The sequence below is a fragment of the Oryctolagus cuniculus genome, chromosome 8 (genome assembly GCF_964237555.1).
Source record: "Oryctolagus cuniculus chromosome 8, mOryCun1.1, whole genome shotgun sequence".
In the NCBI taxonomy this organism is placed as follows: Eukaryota; Metazoa; Chordata; class Mammalia; order Lagomorpha; family Leporidae; genus Oryctolagus; species Oryctolagus cuniculus.
Window position 1 is genome coordinate 95935969 of NC_091439.1, and position 22053 is coordinate 95958021.

Sequence of the window (22053 nt, forward strand, 5' to 3'; positions counted from 1 at the left end):
AGCATCCCCAATGTCTGATCAGATTCTTCATTCCCTACTATGCCCTCAGTGGTCTGATCACCGTGGTCAGTCCTCAACAAGAATCCTATTAAATCTGTTTCGCCAGAATCCCCTTGACCCTTGATGTGAGCTAAGTAAATGGAAATATATTTCACACTTGTTGATTGAAATACTTGATGCAGTTGTAGTAGCATACACCACCACTATCAAAATTCTAGCTGACTCTATCACATAAATTGACAAGATGATCCTAAAAGTCATAAAGATATTCAAGGTACCTAGTAATAGCCAATCTTGAAAAGAACATATTTGAAGGGTTATCCTTCCTATATCAAGGCCAACTATAAATCTACAGCAATTAGTAAAGTGAGGCGCAGATATACAGCCGTATATACGGGCATATATTCCTAGATTTTAGAATCCATAAATGGATATACCCACACATTTCCAGAACAGGGCATCTGCAGAGACAAAAGTTGGATTAGTAGTTGTTCAAGGCTTTGGTTTGGCAGAAATTATGGTGCGGTTGATGGCTGAAAGTAAAATACTTCTTTGAAGGAGATGAAGCTCTTCTAAAATCGATTAATGTGAAGATCTCACAATTCTAAAAATATACTATGAAAAATTTAATTAGAAACATTAAAAATTTATGATACATTAATGATACATCATGAAAGATCTATTTCTATGTCAATGAGATTTCAGTCACAATAACCTGTAACATGTTACTACTGTTCTCCACAATATTATATAATATATTTTATAAGGAAGTAACTTGCACATGTAAGGCCATTCAGTCTTAGATGGATGATTTCACTCACAAACAAAATGAGATATTAACACACTGTGTAACACAAGGTCATCTGCATTTTGTTTTCCCACTTGCTTTCCACATGGTCAGATCGCTCATATGATGTTTTTGCTTTGAAGTGCAAGAGTTATAATTTAACTTCCTGATGGATTTATCCTTGCATATAACTATGCTCTCTGTCAGAAGGGAAGAATAATTTGACAGAAGCATTGCATTAAGCCAAAATGTCTTTGAAATGGAACTCCCTTATTCTGCTAATGCAGCTGAGTTGTTGCTTCAGCTCTGGGAGCTGTGGAAAGGTGTTGGTGTGGCCCACAGAATACAGTCATTGGATTAATATGAAGACCATCCTGGATGAGCTCATCCAGAGGGGCCATGAGGTGACTGTTTTGACATCTTCAGCTTCCATTCTTGTGGATCCAAACAAAACATCAACTATTAACTTTGAAGTTTATCCTACATCTTTAATGAAAGATGATCTTGAGAGTTTGTTCACAAGTTGGCTCAGGAAATGGATATATGATTTTAAAAAACAGATGTTTTGGGAATATTTCTCACAAGTTCAAGAAATATTTTCGGAATATTCTGATTGTATTAAAATGTTTTGTAAAGAAGTTGTTTTGAACAAGAAACTCATGGCGAAACTACAAGACTCAAGGTTTGACATTGTTCTTGCTGATGCCATAGGTCCCTGTGGTGAGCTGTTGGCTGAGCTTCTGGAAGCACCCCTTGTGTACAGTCTCCGCTTCACTCCTGGCTACACCTATGAAAAGTATAGTGGAGGACTCATGTTCCCTTCTTCCTATGTGCCCATTGTTTTATCAGAATTAACTGATCAAATGACATTTATGGAGAGGGTGAAAAATATGATATATGTGTTCTATTTTGACTTTTGGTTCCAAACATTTAATGAGAAGAAGTGGGATCAATTTTACAGCAAAGTTCTAGGTAAGTCATGTTTTAATTGACGATGTGAAGTCCTAACCATCCATAGCCTTTGAAGACAAGCTTGAATGAGTATAAAATCAGAGTAATTTGTTTTTATAAGTAAAATGATGAAATGAAATGTAAAATGATCTGTTATTCTTGCAAATACTCTGGAAAAGCTTACATAGATGTTCAGTTAGAACTGTGTCTAAACACTCCAGAAAATCAAAACCTTGAAAACTGAACCAATAACGACTTCTCTATAGAAATACATACCCATCTGAATGTATGTTCTTTCATGTGTAAGTACAGCAATTTTAAATATGACTAATTGTCTTGATGGCCACGTAGATCAAAGATATACATATGTATTACATGCAAGTGGATATATATATGTGGCATAGTTTCCTCTTCCGTGGATCAATGTGCTCATTTAGAACTGGAAATATCGTCCTATATTACAATGGAGAATCACTCACACTTGGGTGATCCATGTCTCTGTCTCAGCAGACAACTGTAATTCGAGGTTTCTCATGTCCTCAATGTATCATGAATTCTCATCCTAAATTCATATCCTAAACTCTTTTGAAGAGAATACATTCAAGTTATTAGTCTGTATTTTTAATGGTTATAATTTTTCATAATAAATGATATACCCATTACAGTAGAGTACAAGCACATATTTTGTAAATTTGTTGTTTCCATCTTTTATATTCAAATATTTTTGATTTTTAGTAATGCAATGTTATTAGTCTCCTGATATGAATGAAATGTATTGTAGCTAATTACTAGGAATTCGGTTATACCCTCAAAAAACCTCAAAAATAAATTCCACAATTAAGAATCAATGTACTAAATTGTGAAAATTAGAATACATACCTCCAGGAAACTGCTTGTGGAGGTCAGAATGATTTTAAATTGATATTTGTCATTTTTGTGACCTTAGAGACAAAAAGAATGCATGTTCATTTGCATAATTACATGCTGGCTTATCTTCATAAATATTTGAGATGAAGAATATACTGATGTGACATTAAATATGAAAGTGGACTCACACAAGTTATTTAAGTACAGCAGTGGGGTGCATCCAGCCTGCAAGCTTTATAAAGCTGGAAAATCATTTTATCTGTCCCTGCCAAAGCAACTGCCGGGTGGTCTCAAAATTCAATAAATCTGTCGCAGGCTAATTTTACAGTTTATAATTTTAATGGCCTATGAATAATTAGACCTTAGCATAAAATGTTTCCAGAGCTCTTGTTAAGAACTACAAAAATTATAATGTGCATTATATGATACATACAGATTTTTTAAACCCCAATTGGAACATTTAAACAACCTTGGCTACATAATTCAAAATTGTCTAAGATCATTAACTGGCATATTCACATGACAATTTTTCCCATGTGCTATAAATTCTGTATTTTTCGTTCAGGAAGACCCACTACACTATCTGAGACAATGAGAAAAGCTGACATGTGGCTCATCCGAACCTACTGGGATTTGGAATTTCCTCGCCCATTCTTACCCAATTTCCATTTTGTTGGAGGACTCCATTGCAGACCTGCCAAGCCTTTGCCTAAGGTGAACCTGTGCTACACTGATTTGTTGTTGTTGTTTGTGTTCTTGACGTTTCTAGTGGAAATAATTCTGCATTATGCATTCAGAGAGTTTAACTCACAGAAAGATATTGGAACTGGGGTAAAACGACCTCTCCCATACGGGCACCAGTTCAAGTCCTGGGTGCTCTACTTCTGATCTAGCCCCCTGTTAATGTGCCTGGGAAAGCAGTGGAAGATGGCCCAAGTCACTGGGGCCCTGCACCCACGTGGGAGACCCAAAAGAAGCACCTGGCTCCTGGCTTTGGCTTGGTTCAACTCCAGCCATTGAGGTCAGTTGAGTAGTGAACTAGCGTATGGAAGACATCTCTCTCTCTCTCTGTCTCTACCTCTCTCTATAACTCGTCTTTGAAATAAATAAAGTAGATCTTTAAAAAAAAGAAAAGAAGCTTATGTCACTAATTACGATCATGAGATACATTTTTTTTTCAGATTGGAAGGGTTTAGTTATTAGTTCAAAGGAAAAAAAGAAAATTAGGAATTCAAAATATAAATAAAAAGAAATGAGTAATCTATTCTGATAAGACATTTCAGAAACTTTTGGCCCTATGTTTCACTTCTTGATGAGAGAGTATATTGAAAATATGGAATAATTTTTATATACAATGCAGTTAATTTTAAATTACCACATATTGGGGATCACAAATGAGAATAATCCTCAAATAATGTCAAGTCAGCGTGTCCTCACTAGCTTACATGGTGTGAGAGAATTAAGAGGCTGACAGAATGACTATTGGAAAAGACTTTGGTGACTCCTTCCACTGTGGTTCATTTTTGGGATGTGAGGTGATGCAGAGGGTCCCTCACAATCAGTTATACATGCCACATTTCTTTGTCCAAAGGTGAAAGAAACATGTGAATTTGTCATTTGTAAACATGTAAAAATGAAAAAATTTATATCAATTATGTCATCTGTAAACATGCACCAATATTGGTGACTCAAATGTGTAACTACACATATAGGGCTCTGGACATAGGATCCTTAGAACTATTGCAAAGGAAATACTACTACTAATAAAAGACTCATAAGTGGTCGTTACCTTAACCTTCCATTTTATGAGGTACTATATCAGAAATGTTTGAAAAACTGACAACCAAAAGTTGGGAAATGAATGATTTTAGTACTGAAAAAAACACATATAAAACGATCCTAACCAAAAGTAACATTTCCTCTGTGTTCATCAAGAGACTAGTAAACTATCAATGACTCCAAACTAAAATAAATCTTCAGATTCCCTTCCTAGGATATATTCATGTAATTTAATAGAACTCTAGCAATTAGAACCGAAGCTAAATGAACGACCCGTAGTGCATGCTTCCAAAACATCCTGTATTAGTGTTTAATAAATAATACATTGAGAATTTGTGTGTAATTTCTAACACCAATTCCCTCAAAAATTGTGTAATGGCTCTATTTTGCTTCTTCCTTATATAAAGACACATACATTTTAACACAAATGCATAATACCAGCCATCTATTTCATACTACACATCTCCTCCCAGAGAACTTAAGTGTTTGGGTCAATTGAAAAACAGAGGCCACACTAATATCCTTGATTTTCAAGTCTTTTGCAGGATTCCTATTGATTATGTTTGCTAGTGTTTTCTCATTTGTTACAGAGCTAATTTTCCCTTCACAGGAGATGGAAGACTTTGTGCAGAGCTCTGGGGAAGAGGGAGTGGTGGTGTTTTCCCTGGGGTCCATGGTCAGCAACATGACAGAGGAAAGGGCCAATGTGATCGCATCAGCGCTTGCCCAGCTGCCACAAAAGGTTAGCAAAAAGTCCTTAGTGTTGGGCAGTTACTGAGTGATTTTGTTAAGTTTTGCAGAGATCTAATTACAGAACCTTCCTGTGTGAAAGGTAAACTTATAATAGCTCTGATTTATCTCTGAAATAATTTCAAACAAACATATAAATTATGGATGCCAAAATGATACTGGTTGTTTTTGACTGATAAACATCGATGTTGACATCATTATGATCAGTAAGAAATATATAAACAGGGAAGAGTATGAAATATTAGTAATATCATGATATTGTAGGCAAGTGGACAAAAACCACCAAATTCTGCTGTATTTGATCCTTCTTTCTTCAGCACACTTAGGGCCATTGTTCTTTCTATACAACATTATCAGAAAACAGTAAAATGTTGATTATTACTGACAAAAGGCAGACTTGAATCATGTAATTTAGGCTTCCTGTGATATCCTGACCATTTTCCAATGTTGGAAAAGCCCTATTCAGTGAGCTGTTCAGAGGTCAGTGCAGAAAACGTTGCCTAAAGTCCACCAGTCTTGAGTGCAGATACCCACCCCCTCCCTGAGCCAAGTAGATTTAGAGAAAGAGAAAAAAACAGGTTGTGCTGTGGAACTGGCCCCTGCCAGTCTCAAGCAGGAGGATGTAAGGAAAGGATAGCGATGTATCTCTCCCTGGAAGTGGACTTTATGGATTATAAAATGTGACCCCACAAAGATGCTGCATTTAATACATCAGATTAACACTTCCTCCTGACTAAGGAAGGAGAAGGGAGTATGAGAAGTCTGGCATTTGAAACGACTCAGATGCCCTTAGCTCCAAAATGTGTATTAGTAACTTATTTTTAATATTTAGATATGCCTGTTGGCTTCAGTTGTTTGTTAACTACCTTTTAGTTTCCTGCATAGTATCTTCTAATGTCTAAAGCAATTGTTTACTGTGAACCTAATGCTACCTTAATATTTATAAAATAGGGGTTAACATTGTGAGGCAGTGAGTTAAGACACCCTTAGTACCGTCATACTCTATCAGATTGCCTGTTGTAGTCCCGGCTACTTTCCTTCCAATCCAGCTCCTTCCAATAAGCCTAAGAAAGAAGTATGATATGGCTAAACTACTGGGGCCCCTGCCACCCATATGAGAGACCCAGATGGAGGTCCAGGGTCCAGGATTGGGCTGGACCAGCCCTGGATGCCTGGCTGTGTGACCAATTGGGAAATAAGGATGGAAGATTCCGTCTCTCTGTCTCTCACTGTCTCCCCTTCTTTTTGTGTAACTCTAATTTTCAAATAAATAAAGAAATCTTAAAAAAGAATACCCATAGAAGCCAGCGCCGTGGCTCACTAGGCTAATCCTCTGCCTAGCAGCGCCGGCACACCGGGTTGTAGTCCCGGTTGGGGCGCCGGATTCTGTCCTGGTTGCCCCTCTTCCAGGCCAGCTCTCTGCTGTGGCCAGGGAGTGCAGTGGAGGATGGCCCAGGTGCTTGGGCCCTGCACCCCATGGGAGACCAGGAAAAGCACCTGGCTCCTGCCATCGGATCAGTGCTGTGCGCAGGTCGCAGCGCACCGGCCGTGGCGGCCATTGGAGGGTGAACCAACGGCAAAGGAAGACCTTTCTCTCTTTCTCTCTCTCTCACTGTCCACTCTGCCTGTCAAAAATAAAAAAATAAATAAATAAAAAAAGAATACCCATAGAGAAAAAAGAGGTTGAGCACTCATAAATTATATTCTGCTTTATGGGGATTTCTTGGGAATTACAAATTCAGTTCCTCATTTGATTCTAGTCATGAAAATGGCTTTGGTCTATAAGGCCTTGCTAGTAACTGCAATCAAGTCTTGTAGTGCATCATGAAAGTGTAATCAGGCTGTTAAACAAAATTTAGTAGCATCACAGTTTAGAATTTTTCAACAGTTTCAACGACATATTATTGTTCCTACATTGACAGACACAGTGGTTTTTATACCTGAAGAATTTCTAAGTCAGCAATAGTGATAGACCATTGGATTCAGGTTGAAATCTGTCAAGTGTAACTTTTCTTCATGGTAGTTAATCATTTGTAATTTAAAAGAGGTTATAAATTCTTTCTACTTAGAATTCACTGGTCACTTATATTCACAACTGTTTGATTATATATAATCTTTTGTAAACAAATGAAAACTAAAACTATAATACATAACTTGAGGAAGAAGCAGATAGAAGTAAATTCTTTCTTGTATCTCTCAAAAAGAATGGAAGAAGACAATATTAGCTTTGGAGGATGAGAACTGGGTTAAAACAATGAATGTGAAGCTTTTTTTTAATTTGGTTCAATTTTCCACACTAAAATTACATCGACTCCTTAAGAATTTGTAAAACACTTGATTTTTGTGACTGATAATCACATTACCCTAAGCTTCTATAAATGAAGATCATGATTGCACTGCATTCATGAAAATGAGATATTCTGTTTGCTACAACTTTATAATTTTCTTAGCTTCAAACATCTTTTCTTCAATACTTTATCTGTATTTGGAAGGTGTTCAATTAGATGAAGTCTTAAGTTCTTGAAAATTCAGACATGTTGTATCTTTGAACTTCCACTAATGGTATGAGGCATTTTCTTTACCTACAAGATTTTCTGGAGATTTGATGGCCAGAAGCCAAGTTCCTTAGGATCCAATACCCGACTGTATAAGTGGATCCCCCAGAATGATTTACTAGGTAAGACCCTGAAGAAAAAACACGAAATTATGAATGACAATCAATAAAAATGAAAACAATTCAATAGGAAGCAATTCTGCTGAACATTTATTATTAAAATATTTAATTATAAAGTGATTATGTCTTTATTTTCTAGTCCTAAGAATGAAAAATTGTATACTATAAAAATTGATATTTTACTGCACATACTTATAATCTTTATGGCAAGAATTAAAGTATCATTAAATCAGCTGTAATTGTTTCTGTCAGATAATTTTTTAAATAATTTCCAACATTTATCTCCTATTTCACACTTGACCTACTATCTCCTATATCTACAGCTGTCACATTTTCTGCTATTCAGGAGCATTTCAATGTCACTGAAAAATAATAGCTCTTCTTTGATTACAAGTGAATTTTCTATGAAAATAAATCCATAATATCTCTCAGAAAATGGTAACACATTTCATGATGAATAGTAGCCTCTCTTTTTCTGATTTCACCAGTACTTGTGTACTTGAATGCCCAACTTTCAGGCCCAATAACTTCACAATTTTATCAAGAGAAAATGTTCTAATATGCTAGTATTCTGCTTCTGTTACACAAAGTATTCTCATTTTTGTCTATTTGGCTAGCTTATATTCACATCTCCTATGTGACTTTTATTTGCCTCTCCAGTGGACTTCAGTGCCTCTTGTTCTGAGAAATGAAGTTATTTTCAATGTTCAGTCATGTCTAATATAATCTGTTATCTAGAAAACACCACCCATTTTGAAGTCTTGTATTACATACTTCTCATTTCACTGCAAAGACTCATGATTAACAATTTTCTGAAATTCACCAAACCATAGGTCATCCAAAAACCAAGGCTTTTATAACTCATGGTGGCACCAATGGCATCTATGAGGCGATCTACCATGGCGTCCCTATGGTGGGCATTCCTTTGTTTGCGGATCAACCTGATAACATCGTTCATATGCAGGCCAAGGGAGCAGCTGTGAGACTGGATTTTAACACAATGACAAGTACAGACTTACTCAATGCATTGAAGACAGTCATTTACAATCCATCGTGAGTATAAGTGTCCATTTTTTTAGGTAGTATTTCTACATGGTTTCTAGTCATCAGTATGAGTTCCAAACTTATTGAAGAGGGTAATTTTGAAAGAGTGTGAAGGATGCATCCTATTTGAATTCTGTTTTTAACAACAAAGTCATTTCAAGGTCACACTTGACCTCATAGATTTAAGGGATAATCAATTAGTTAAACAATTTTGGCGCATACAAGAAATATTGAACCTATGCATTTAATTATAAAAATAGAGAATTATCTTTAAGTATGGCAGAATACACACAGGAAAGAATGATAAACCAAAGGAACAGGATGAAATATTTTAATTCTTTACCTAAATTTTCTGGAAATATAAGTCTTTTCGCTCATAATTTTATCATTATTGTGACAGACTTATAATATTGTGAAATACATACTATTGTAAATTTTTTTTCACTTTCTTGAAAAAATAGGATTTGTGATAACTGATGAGAAAATATTTAAGAATTAATTTTTGTCATGCTCCAAAGTAAATGATGCTGTGTGATATGCAGTACATAGCATGACCACCCTCAACATAACAGTCATTAATACTATGACTTAATACTATAATATTATTACCATATAAGGAGGGTATCACATAAAGGAACACTGTAAAATACATTTATAAACAAAAAAGTGGAGAAATAAATTATGAGATTGATTTTTGAAAGTTTAGGAAGTATATAATAAAAGAAACACCAGCTTGTACCTAGATAGAAAAGAAAATATGGAATGGGAACAGAGATTTAATGTGAATTCATCAAAACTTGGAATTCAATCTATGAATTACATCAATCTTTTAAAAACAGAAAAAGCTAAAATTAATTAATTAAAAGATGACAACATAAAGATAAGTCTCTAGTCTAGCCATTGAGGCCACATGAGATGCCAGTGTCTTATATTGGAGTGCCAAGGTTCAGTTCCCACTCACGACCTCCATTCCAGCATTGTTGCTAATTTATACCCTGGGAAGCAACAGATGATACTTCAAGTATTTGCATCACAGGTGGTAGGTCTGGATTGAATATCTGACTCCAGCTTTGGCTAGAACTTGCAGGTGGGATTTCTCTAACATATGAAAACTTAAATAAGAGATTTGAAGAACAAAATAAACACATATAACCTATATGATCTATATTTCAACTGGGAATAAACATTTTATGAGCCATCAAAATAGCTACCAGAATTGGGCGAATGATATTCATTTTAAAGCCTCATCAAATTTGAAAATATTCAAACAATAAAGAGTAGATGATCTGCTTATGTTGTAAGTAAAAGAAAAAAAATGCAAAGAACGTAGATTAAAAAACTCTATGAATATGATTGGAAGGAGGAAAAAGAGATGGGATATGGCTGGGAGGGAGAGGAGATCCTGAAATGTCACCATGTTCCTAAATCTGTGTATATGAAATACATGAAACTTGTATAACCTAAATACATTTTTTAAAATAAGAAAAAGAAACTGAAAAAAATCTGTGGTTTTTGGAAATGTTGGAATCTGCTTTGTTTTTCATAATCAGCAAGGAACTCACACGTGTCCCTTTGCTTCAGCAATCCCAATACTATGTAAAAATCCACTAGAAAATATGTCTATGAAAACCAAAAGACATACCCAAGAATTTTCATAACAGAGTTATTACCCATGGGAAAATCTTTTTGATAAACCCAATGCCCATCAAGTATTGAATGAAGAGATAATCCCTGGTATTATTTTACAACAGAATATTGTACAGCAACAGAGTTAAACAAATCTTACACAAAAGTCAGAGAGAAATGAGTACATACCATATGATTCCAATGTATAGAGGAGAAGAATAAATATATGGTATTACAAGTCAGCAAAATGCTTAAGTTGGGAACAGGATTAGTGAATGAAATGGTTCCTGAGGAGTGAAGATGCAGCATCCTAGACCATGATCTGATTAGTAGGTACATTGACATTCTCACTTTGTCACAATTTTCAACCTAATTATAAACTTTCCAGCTGTTCACTTAGGATATGTGCAGTTTTTTAGATATTTCATGCAGGCATCATATGTTTACTATAGGAAATACAGTATGGTTTAAAATGTTAGGAAAGAAATAGCAAAGTAAACACTAAATATTACAATTGGCTAGGACTGCTATGCTAATGTAACCAGGAAAGGTATCTTTTAAGGTGACCATTCAGATTAGAGGTATTTCACCCACCATGAAATAATTTCTCTTTAAAAGCTTCAAGTCGATTGTTCTCAAATTGCTTTTTCACAATCTCAGTTGAAAATTTGAGTAACACATTACCATTTACTCAGCGAAGGAACATTTAACTTTGACTCCCAATTTTCAATTATTGCCTTGGAAAATATTTCTCAATAAGAAAATTTCAATTAAGCCTGAAACATTTTCTGAGGTTATCAGCAAAATTGCACCAACTATATAGCAATTCTATTGTGTATTTGTGGAATGATTCATGGCACTTTTCATAAAAACGATATGGACATGATATACTTAGGCAGATTGACTTCCTTGTAATACTAGTATCTTTGGACTTGTTGTGCTTGAGCAAATTAACTTCCTCTTAATGTTGATATCTTTATTCTCTCCTATAGATATAAAGAGAATGCTATGAGGTTATCAAGAATTCACCACGATCAACCCACAAAGCCCCTGGATCGAGCAGTCTTCTGGATCGAGTATGTCATGCGCCACAAAGGGGCCAAGCACCTTCGGGTTGCAGCCCACGACCTCACCTGGTACCAGTACCACTCTCTGGATGTGATTGGGTTCCTGCTGGCCTGTGTGGGAACTGTAGTGTTCATAATCCTAGAGTGTTGTCTGTTTTCATACAAAATGTTTGTTAAAACTGGAAAGAAGAACAAAAAGGAATGATTCTACCTAAGTCTGATGCTGAGAGTCCTGATATTTGGGAGTTCTCTAATTGAAAGGCACAAAATGCAGAAGAAACTGTGATGCAAGGTTCCTTTCCTCCTGTGACAAAACTAGTTTTTGCAATTTACCTTGTCAAGTACAAATTTGTTTCCCAGGAATTAATAACTTTTGAAAAATTAGAAATATCTCAGGCCAAAGAAAGCAATCTATGGCAAATAAAAAAATTATGCAACATTTCAGTTTCTCTTTTAATACTAAATAAGCTGAATAATGATTCACAGATTTTTCATGGACACATGACCACAAAGAATTTAGTCTTCCTGTGTTTTGCACAGAGGTTCAATGCCTACATTCAATATGAGAATGCCTGGGTTTGAGCCTTGGCCTCTCCAGTTCTGATTCCAGTTTCTGCTGATGGGACTCCTTGGGTTCATGCAGCATTTGTGTTATACCTGAAATGAGTTCCTGGTTTCTGGTTTCATCCTGGCACAGCCACTACTATTGTAAATATTTACTGAGTGAATTAGGAGATGAAAATTCTCTCTCTCTTTTTCTCTCTCTCTCAAATATTTTAATTTAAAAAAATTTCATTGTGGCTGGTGCTGGGGCTCAATAGGCTAATCCTCCCCCTGCGGTGCCGGCACCCCAGGTTCTAGTCCCAGTCGGGCACGTGATTCTGTCCGGTTGTGGTTGCTCCTCTTCCAGGCCAGCTCTCTGCTGTGGCCCGGGAGTGTAGTGGAAGATGGCCCAGGTGCTTGGACCCTGCACCCTCATGGGAGACCAGGAGAAGCTCCTGGTTTAGCAATAGCGCAGTGGGCCGGCCACAGCGCGCTGGCCGCAGCAGCCATTGGGGGTGAGCCAACGGAAAAGGAAGATCTTTTTCTTTCTCTCTCTCACTGTCCACTCTGCCTGTCAAAAAAGAATTATATTTAAAAAAATCTCATTGTTATTTTTTCAATAACACACAAAACTTTAACTTCATTTTGGCTCATAATTTTGTAGTTTTATTCTTTTTCCATAGAAGTTATTCAATGAGTTTAAAACATGAAAATGACTCACTTTTCCATTTGGCTTTGGAAACTAGTATTTCTGATTGGCTTTTACTGGGCATGTGAAGTAGGCAAGCACACAGGCTAAAATTGATTAGGTTTGTGAGCTGGAAGACCACGCCTTGCCACGCCCATCTGTCACCTCACCCCCTACTTGATACCTTCAGCAGGCCCCTGAGTGACCTCATCCCCCTACCTGACCACACCTGGGTGCGCACCAGCTAATCAGGTTAATTAACCACTCCCCTTTGGAAGTGGGTTAAAAGCCTGGGACATGGTGTGTCCCGCCCTTCTCTTCTTCCCTGGCCTCTTGCCAGGAGGGGGCTTGCTATAGCCTTGCGCCTCCAGGGCGCATGGTCTTCTGGCCACCTGCCCTAGGCTTCCTGGCCTAGATGCTCCTCCACGTGGCTGGTTCTTGGTGCTTGGTATAAACCCAGATTTACCTCTCTCTTAAATAAAGCTCTCACTCTTCTATGCATCTTTCTCACTAAATAAAGGCTTAAAATATACCATGCTGCCAGTTTATCTGTGCCAGTATTTAGAATTCTTCTCTAAATATTAGGAAAGAACCCTCTCATGCTTATTAATATTGAGGATTTATTAATAAGTATATGGTGATATCATATGGCACCCCAAATTCCTGTAGCATATGTGGCACCCCAGATGGCACTTCTGGGGAATTTTAAGGGCCACATTTTTGTATGAATTTTAGGGGGTCATCTCCGATTTCACATGCAGCCTCCAGGTAACTTTATCCCTAAAAATAGAGCAAAGTAATTCCCTTCTTCCTGCTCAAGCCATTTCCCATTGGAATGTATGTGGGATTTGAATTATAATAACTCCTAACTGCTGAGATGGTGCTATTTGGAAAAGTCTTTCCTTTCAGCTCACTCTCCATTCCTCTTAGGCTTCTTTTTTTAAGATTTATTTATTTATTTGAAAGGCAGAATTGTAGAGAGGCAGAGGCAGAGAGAGAGAGAAAGAGAGGTCTTCCATTTGCTGGTCCACTCCCCAGATGGCTGCAACAGCCAGAATTGTGCAGATCTGAACAGTGACCAACACTCTAATACTCTGATAATATTTAACTTTCACTCCTTAGTTGTTGGCATCAGTCCTTTCACTAGTATTTGCTGTGCTGCTGCCCTTTTGTGAAGGAGCAAGTCCTCTCTGCACAGGAAATGGAAAACTTTGTGCTGAGCTCTAGAGAAAAGGGAGTTGCGGTCTTTTCCCTGGGACCAATGGTCAGCGAGCTGACAGAAGATAGGGCCACGATGATTGCATCAGCCCTTGCTTGGCTTCAGTGAGAGGTTAGAAGGAAACGTCCTAATAGTGGGCACATACTGACTGAGCCTCTTTTATTCTGCTTAAGATTGAGTACAGACGCTTCCTGTGTGAAAAGTAAGCGGTCAGAATGGCTCTGGTCAATCACTTTTTCAACAAAGATACACATGATAAATGCTAAAATGATAAATGCTTGTGATTGATAATAACTTTGGTGTTAACAGTCTGATAAAAAACAAATAGATACTAAACTGGCACAACACAGAGTTCTGATGTCATCACAATGTTAGCGAGGAACACAGAAATCAGGGAGTTTCTGTCAAGATTCTTGAGGGCAAGTACACACGAAAGATATTATCACAAAAAGGTAAAATGTTAACTAGTAACTTTACCAATAATAATGTTCAGTGTGTAATGACAAAAATAAAAAAGTATTGGCCAGCGCCGTGGCTCACTAGGCTAATCCTCCGCTTTGCGGTGCTGGCACACCGGGTTCTAGTCCCGGTCGGGTGCTGGATTCTGTCCCAGTTGCCCCTCTTCCAGGCCAGCTCTCTGCTGTGGCCAGGGAGTGCAGTGGAGGATGACCCAATTACTTGGGCCCTGTGCCCCATGGGAGACCAGGATAAGCACCTGGCTCCTGCCATCGGATCAGCACTGTGTGTAGGCCACAGTGTGCAGGTCACAACGGCCATTGGATGGTGAACCAACGGCAGAGGAAGACCTTTCTCTCTGTCTCTCTCTCATTTTACACTCTGCCTGTCAAAAATAAATAAATAAATAAAAAGAATTCCATCATTTGTACGAGGCTACCTTTGAAATCTGGTCCCTTTCAAAATTTGTTTTTAAATTTATTTATGTGACAGGTAGGCAGATGGACAGAAAAACAAACAGGGCGACTATGAAAGCTCCCATCTAATATTTCAGTCCTCAAATTCTCACAATGGCTGGGACTGGGTGGATAGAGATGAGGAGCCAGAAACGCAATCCAGATTTTTTACATGGGTAGCAGAGACTGAATTATTGAACCTCTCTTAACGCTAGACTACTGTCTATTCCATTTTCTTTTCTTTTTTCTTTCCTTCTTCCTTTTGATATGAACTTCCACCTCATAAGATGAGTTCCAGTAAAAACGTGGTTTAGAAGCCAGTGGCTGCTATGGGTACTTCCACCTTTACTTCAAAGTGGGCAACAAATGCTACCCCCAATGTGGCAGCACCAGGGGGACTTCTGCCCTGACTGGAAGATGGGCCAAAGACCTCACCAACAACACAATATGGTGGCCCCCATAGTTGATCATATGCTAAATGCCTGGCCAATAGGGAGAATTTTTTCCTAATATTTATTTATTTATATGAGAGGCAGAGTTACAGAGAGGAAGAGGCAGAGAGAAAGAGGTTTTCCATCCACTGGTTCACTCCCCAGATGGCCACAAGTACAGGAGCTGGGCTGATCCAAAACCAGGAGCCAGGAGCTTCTTCTGGGTTCGCACACAGATACAAGGGCCATCTTTCACTGCTTTCCCAGGGCATAGAAGAGAGCTGGATTGGAAAGGGAGCAGCCAGGGCTCAAACGGGTGCTTCTATGGAATACTGCCACTACAGGCTATGGCTTTACCCACTACACCACAATGCAGGCTCCAGTGAGAATTTTAAATTTCAGTTTTTTTTTTTTTTTAATTTTAGTTTTACACTGGTTCTCTTGAGCTTTCTGGGATTCCATATATCAGGCATGGTGGTGGCTTCCTGGGATTCCGTAACCCAGATCTAGAGGTGGCCTTCTGAGATTTCATCACAGACCAAGTGGTTTTCCCTTAGGCCTTCTGCTGTTTCCCAGACCAGGAAGCATTCTGTTTTCATTTCTGTATGTTACTTTGGCTTTATGCTAGTTAGTGGAAATAGGGAGCCCCTTCAGTGGGCTGGGTAAAATAATGGACCCAATTTGGGGTGTAAATGTAGAACCTAAGGTGTCAAAATTATAGTTAGTGCAAGGTATCCAAGTCACAAGCTTACAGATGATTAGGCTTGTGGGTCGTCATATCTATTTCTGCTTCTTAGGTCCTACAAAGAGACTGTTGAGCTGTATAGTTCTGCATACATTCCTATGGACTTACTTCTAAGGGTACAGTTTGTATGGCATTTCAAATCCCCATGATCTGGTTCATAAAATATCATTTTAAGTGTTCTTTGATAATATAGATAGGCTTGAGGAGGAGAGAATGCTCCAACGTGGGAAGCAGTCCATACAGCAGACTCATAGAATGGCAATTGTTGTAAGTAATGCTCAGTGACCTCCGGGTCAGCTCTAAAGGCATTCTTGTTCCAGCTGAAAAACCCACAAGAGCATTCCAGGAATGGAAAGCCAGCACACTTGTGCAAAAAGTGACCCTACATGGAGAACCTCCCTAGGTGAGACCTCAGTGGAAAGAAGTAGTCATCAAAGAAGGAGGTACTTTTCTCTAAAGCGAGGAGAGAACTTCCACTTTGTTTATGGCCTCGTCTAAATACTGATGTAGTTTGTGGTTTCAAAAGGCTTCCATAGCCTCGGCAGCTCATGTCAAGAGCCTCGGGTGGTCACTAACATCATACATAAGAGTGCTGATTGTTAAATTAACAAGTATCTACTAACTTCCCAATCAAGACCTCTTTCCTCAAAAAACTACAGAATTAGCATTAATGGTAAAACTTGTTCCCAAAGATTTACTTTGTTCTAACATGTTATATTCTTATGTGTTATAAAGTCTAGTTATGTCTAAGTATTAAACTCCATTGGCTGTATTCTTAAGTGTTTCTTTAAATTCTCAAACATAAATTCTTGGATCCATGTCTCTCTGTGACATTTCTATATCATATGTTTTAACACAAGGTCAAATACAGAGTGAAGGAGGGTTAAGGCCTCAGGACTACTAATGAGATGGTTGTTTCAATGCATCTTACTGTGTGATAAACCTTTACCTAGGGGAAAATTTCTTCTGCATTCCTCTAAACCCAAAATCTGGGAAAGTTATGATACAGAAGTTTCCAAACAAAGCTCAGGTTTCTAAACTAGAGGTAGGGAACCTGGCATATGTTCTAACTCCAGAAAAGTGTTCTTTCTCAGTCAAGGGAAAAAGAAAGCTATTCTATGTAAAAGGGCAACTCAGGATATTTCTGGGAATGGTAGGATTCTGTGGAATCTGGATTCCAAGAATTGGATTGCAAGCCTTGGTATGAGGCTTTAAAAGGCCCTGACACTGACACACTGTGCAGGACAGGGGAACTTTTAATAGAAGCTCCAACATTAGAAATTCCTGAGCAAGCCCTTCATAGAACGATCCACTTCAGATCAGTTACAGCAGTGAAAGGGACCTTACCAGGTGCTACTGAGAACAACCACCTCAGTGAAATTAGAATTAATTAGATTTAATTTCCATTCCTATGATCTACATGAGGATAGCCTTTCCATCTTAAGGCCACACACAACTCACAATTGGTTTTGTTCTGATTTTGCTTATGCTAATTAACAAACTTACATGTTTCAGAACTCAACAATTCTGACCACAGAAGGGACACAGCCTTTGGCAGTGACTGAGACTGCTCTAGTTTATAAAGTGAATTTATTAGCTGAGATAGAGACTTCCAGACCCAGGACAGGCAGGGCCTGCGCTACACCCCTCATAAGCAGGAAGCAGCTATAGAAGATATGATTCTACGCCCTTCAACAGCCCTTAGGATTAAGGGCTGGAAAGTCTCTAAGAGGGGAATGATGTAGACAGACAGAGTAAAAGTGATTAGATTTGTGAGCTGGAAGGCCATGTCCCCTGTGTGATCTCATCCTCCTATCTGACCCCATCTGTATGCACACCTGCCAATCAGGCCACATAATCATTCCCCTTTGGAAGTGGATAAAAGGCTTGAAACACGATAGGCCCAGCCCTTCTTTCACCATTATTGACCCTGTTGCCCTTGTTCCCCTCACCTTTGGGACATGTGTTCTTCGGACAGCCTGCACTCTCTGCCTTCACTTTGCTGCTCGTGATAAGCTGCTAGCAGCTGCTCATAACCAAATGCTTGCTGCAGGTGGCTCTTGCCTACTCTCTGCTCGGTGTGGATCCAGACTTCCTTTTCCCCTTGAGACAGAGCCCTCACTCTCCTATGCATTTCTCTCCCTGAATAAAAAGCTTAAAAACTTACCCTGTCATCTGGTCTCTTTGAGTCAGTATTCAGAATTCTTCTCTGAATTCATGGCAAGAGCCCACATAGCTTATTAATTTCAGAAATATTAATAAGCAAACTTACATCAGAGCTGGGACTAGAACTGCCCATATTGGATGCCGTTGCTTCAGGCTGGGGCTTTAACCTGCTGTGCCACAGTGCTGACCTCCCCTTTTTTAGAGAATAACTTTACAAGTTTTAGTTATGTCTGGGTGCTCAATTTCATGGCTTGAAAGAGATTTGTTATTATCCTTAGGTACTTCCTTAATGTTAATTAAGTTCCTCAAACATGGACTCTAGGTAGTATCTCAGTCCCCCTGTTATACTACTACCTTGTCTGTTTTAAAGTTAAATGGAGAGTAAAGAATTATTTAAGACCTCAGGGCTATTACTGAGGCATTTATTTCATTTATTTCATTGCATTTTATCTAAAGAATGTTTTCTTCTGCATTTCCTTAAACCCAGAATCTAGCAAAATAATCAAAACAGGTTTCAGCAAAAAAAGCTCAGGTTTCTAAACAAGAGGTAGATTACCTGGCATATATTCTGACCTAGGAAAGTGTGCTCTTTCAGTCAAGAGAAAGGAAAGTATTCTATTATATAGGGCCACCACAGCTAAGAAGATTTGTAGGAATAATAGGATTCTATAGAAATAGATTCCAGGATTTAGGTTAAAGCTGAACCTTTATTTGAAGCTTTAAAACGAACAAAACAGACCCACTGTGCTGGACATGGAAGCTACAAAAGGCATTCCAAAGAATTAAAGAGCTATTAGCAGGAGCTCTAGTATTAAAAATCCCTAACCTTGTAAGCCATTCTCCCTGTTTATAGCAAAAAGCAAAGGGTTGCTCTAGGAGTATTGACTCAGAAATTTGGTCCACTTCCAGGACCTGTGGCCTATTTTCATAAACGCAAGATTCGGTGGCTACATCTGAATGATCACTTCAGAGGTAGTTTCAGAGAAAGGTTGACTAAAGTCCATGAAACCTGAGTACAAGTTATATAAGCAGGCAGATTTGATTAAATTGATTAGATTTGAGAGAGCTGGATTTCATGCCTTCACCCTGCCCCCTACCTAATCTTACCTGTGCGCCCACCTGCCAATCAGACAATGTATCCACACCCCTTTGGAAGTGAGTAAAAGGCCTGGAACACCTGGGCAGCTCCCTTGTCCTGAACCTCTGGTTGCCCAATCTCTGCTTTTCTGTCTGTGCTACCCACCTGGGGCTGACCCCACTGTGTGCTTTGCTCCAGATGGCTCCCGGCCTGGTATGGACCCAGCTTGCACTTCTAGACTTTGTTCGCCCCTAAATTAAGCACTCACTTTCCTGTGTATTTCTCTCATTGAATAAATGCCAAAACTACCACATCACCTGGTTTACTTGAGCTGCTATTCAGAATTCTTATCTGAATAGACAGCAAGGACCCTCAATATTAATATTGAAATAATGAATAAAGCTAGTTGGTAACACAAGCACTCACCTACCCAGCCAACTATATTTAGAGATCCAGAAAAACCAGTCTCCCCTCAGGGCCCAACCCTGCCAGCATCTGAAGCAGGAAGATGTAAGAGGTAGGGGAGATATGGTTCCTTCCCAGCAGGTGAAACCTGTGCAGCATGAAATACAGCTCGGTCAGCTGTGTTTCTAAACCATCAAGATTCAACACCTCCACAAATTCAGGAAGATAAGTGGGATAAAAGAAGGGGTGATGCAGAGTCATGATGCCCCCTAATCCATAAAATGCATTAGCCAATTGTTCTCCACTATGTACAATATACATGCAATCTTGGAGTATTTTTGAACTGTTGGAGGTAGGGAGAAACGGGTTCAAGACCTGTGGCTGCAGAGGATGACCTAGGGCATGCATTAGGCATTGCTCCAGGGAACAAGATATACATAAAGGCAGGGCATCTTGGCAGTTCTTTGCAGCTTACAGAGTCCACGTTGGGAGAGTGAAGATAAGAGAAGAAATTTGCTGTCTTGCTGGGAAGCTGTTTTGCCAAGAAAACCCAGATATCTTCTTGGTGTGGTACACAAGATATTGCTTAGGCTGTCCTGACCCTCAGCCCTGACTTATGTAAAGCAAATAAAAACATGCATACAGATGGGGATCTTGCCTGTGAGTCTGTAGACCTTTGACCCTTACTTTTTTTTTTTTTTTTTTTTTTGACAGGCAGAGTGGACAGTGAGAGAGAGACAGAGAGAAAGGTCTTCCATTGCCGTTGGTTCACCCTCCAATGGCCACCGCGGCTGGCGCACTGCGGCCAGTGCACCGCGCTGATCCGGAGCCAGGAGCCAGGTGCTTCTCCTGGTCTCCCATGGGGTGCAGGGCCCAAGCACTTGGGCCATCCCCCACTGCACTCCCCGGCTACAGCAGAGAGCTGGCCTGGAAGAGGAGCAACCGGGACAGAATCCGGCACCCTGACCGGGACTAGAACCCGGTATGCCGGCACCGCGAAGTGGAGGATTAGCCTAGTGAGCCACGGCGCCGGCGACCCTCACATTTTTTAACCTGAAATTTCCTCTTAGTAGTTTTTCATCTGCCAACACAGCAAAGATGGCTGGACCAACCCAAAAGTGAACTACTTTTAAGTTTTCTCTCCTAATCAGCTATTTTTTCTTTCTGCTGAGACTCTAGATGCATCTTAACACTCACACAGTTAATAGAGGTTAAACACACAAAGATTAAATTCTAATTTGTGAAGATTTCATGGGGTCACTTGATATCTGGCTAAACCAGAAAAGTCTAGTTTATGGTGCATGCACAGTGAAATCGAGCTTGACAGCCAAGCAATTCTGCATCATTACATGATCATTATAACACAGTGAGCATTGTAGTTCTCACCTTCTCCCCATGCAACAGCATGTATTCCTGATGCATAGTGGGAAATAAATGTACACAGAGCTCAAGGTATATAATTGCTAGATGTTAGTCAAAAATATCAATTTTGAGCATCCCATGCACATCACCAGCCAACATTCCACATAATTTATGAATAAAGCCCAAGCCAGAGAAGGAGAACTCCAAATAATCTCTCTACTGGCCTGTTTCTCCCTTAGTGCATACTCCAGTAAACTTTTGCTCTAATCCCCTTACTTTTTTTAAACAAAGGATTATTTATTTATTATTCAAAGGCAGAGTTACAGACAGACAGAGGAACAGAGAGAGAGATAGAGAGGTCTTCCATTCACTGGTTCACTCCCCAAAGGGCCACAATGCCTGGAGCTGGGCCGATCCGAGGCCAGGAGCCAGAAGCTTTCCCAGGTCTCCCTTATGGGCGCAGGGACTGAAGCACTTCGGCCATCTTCTGCTGCTTTCCCAGGCTATAGCAGAGAGCTAGAGCGGAAGTGGAGCAGCCAGGACTAGAACCAGCACCCATATGGAATGCTGGCACTGCAGGTGGTGGCTTTATACACTACACCTCAGGGCCAGTCCCCTCCTCTACTTTCATCTCTCATTACTCTGTTGACAGAAAGTAACTGAGGCAAGGTGGTCACCACTGGCGACGTTACCTCTTACTATGTACAAAAATCAACTCAAAATTGGTTGAAGACAGATTAAAAACCCTGACTTATATAACTAATAGAGGAAAACAGAGAAAATGTTTGAGAATGTGTAAGGATTTTCTAGATAAGACTGCAAAATCACAAGAAACAAACAAAAAGATTGATAAGAGATCACCTTAAACTAAAAACCTTTTATATAACTAAGGAAAAATATACCAGAATGATGAGATAGAATGGAAGAACAAAAGCACAAGCTGTGTATCTGACAAGAAGT

The 22053-nt window shown here is 39.1% G+C and overlaps 1 protein-coding gene across 1 annotated transcript; it reads left to right on the forward strand.

Annotated features, from left to right (window-relative positions):
* The first annotated feature begins 985 nt into the window (after positions 1-985).
* LOC100338077 (UDP-glucuronosyltransferase 2B31) lies at positions 986-11984 on the forward strand. The gene is made up of 6 exons (XM_002717127.5): positions 986-1759; positions 3171-3319; positions 4995-5126; positions 7724-7811; positions 8642-8861; positions 11471-11984. Exons 1-6 carry the CDS (start codon positions 1036-1038, stop codon positions 11748-11750), a joined length of 1593 nt encoding a protein of 530 aa, XP_002717173.3. The 5' UTR covers positions 986-1035; the 3' UTR covers positions 11751-11984.
* The last annotated feature ends 10069 nt before the right edge of the window (positions 11985-22053 follow it).

Bases quoted from the DNA above. Each gene is read 5' to 3' on its own strand.
- LOC100338077 (XM_002717127.5), top strand. From the start codon at position 1,036: ATGTCTTTGAAATGGAACTCCCTTATTCTGCTAATGCAGCTGAGTTGT. The intron at 7,812-8,641 runs GTAAGACCCTGA...ACCAAACCATAG, and splicing joins CCCCCAGAATGATTTACTAG to GTCATCCAAAAACCAAGGCT. The intron at 8,862-11,470 runs GTGAGTATAAGT...TCTCTCCTATAG, and splicing joins ACAGTCATTTACAATCCATC to ATATAAAGAGAATGCTATGA.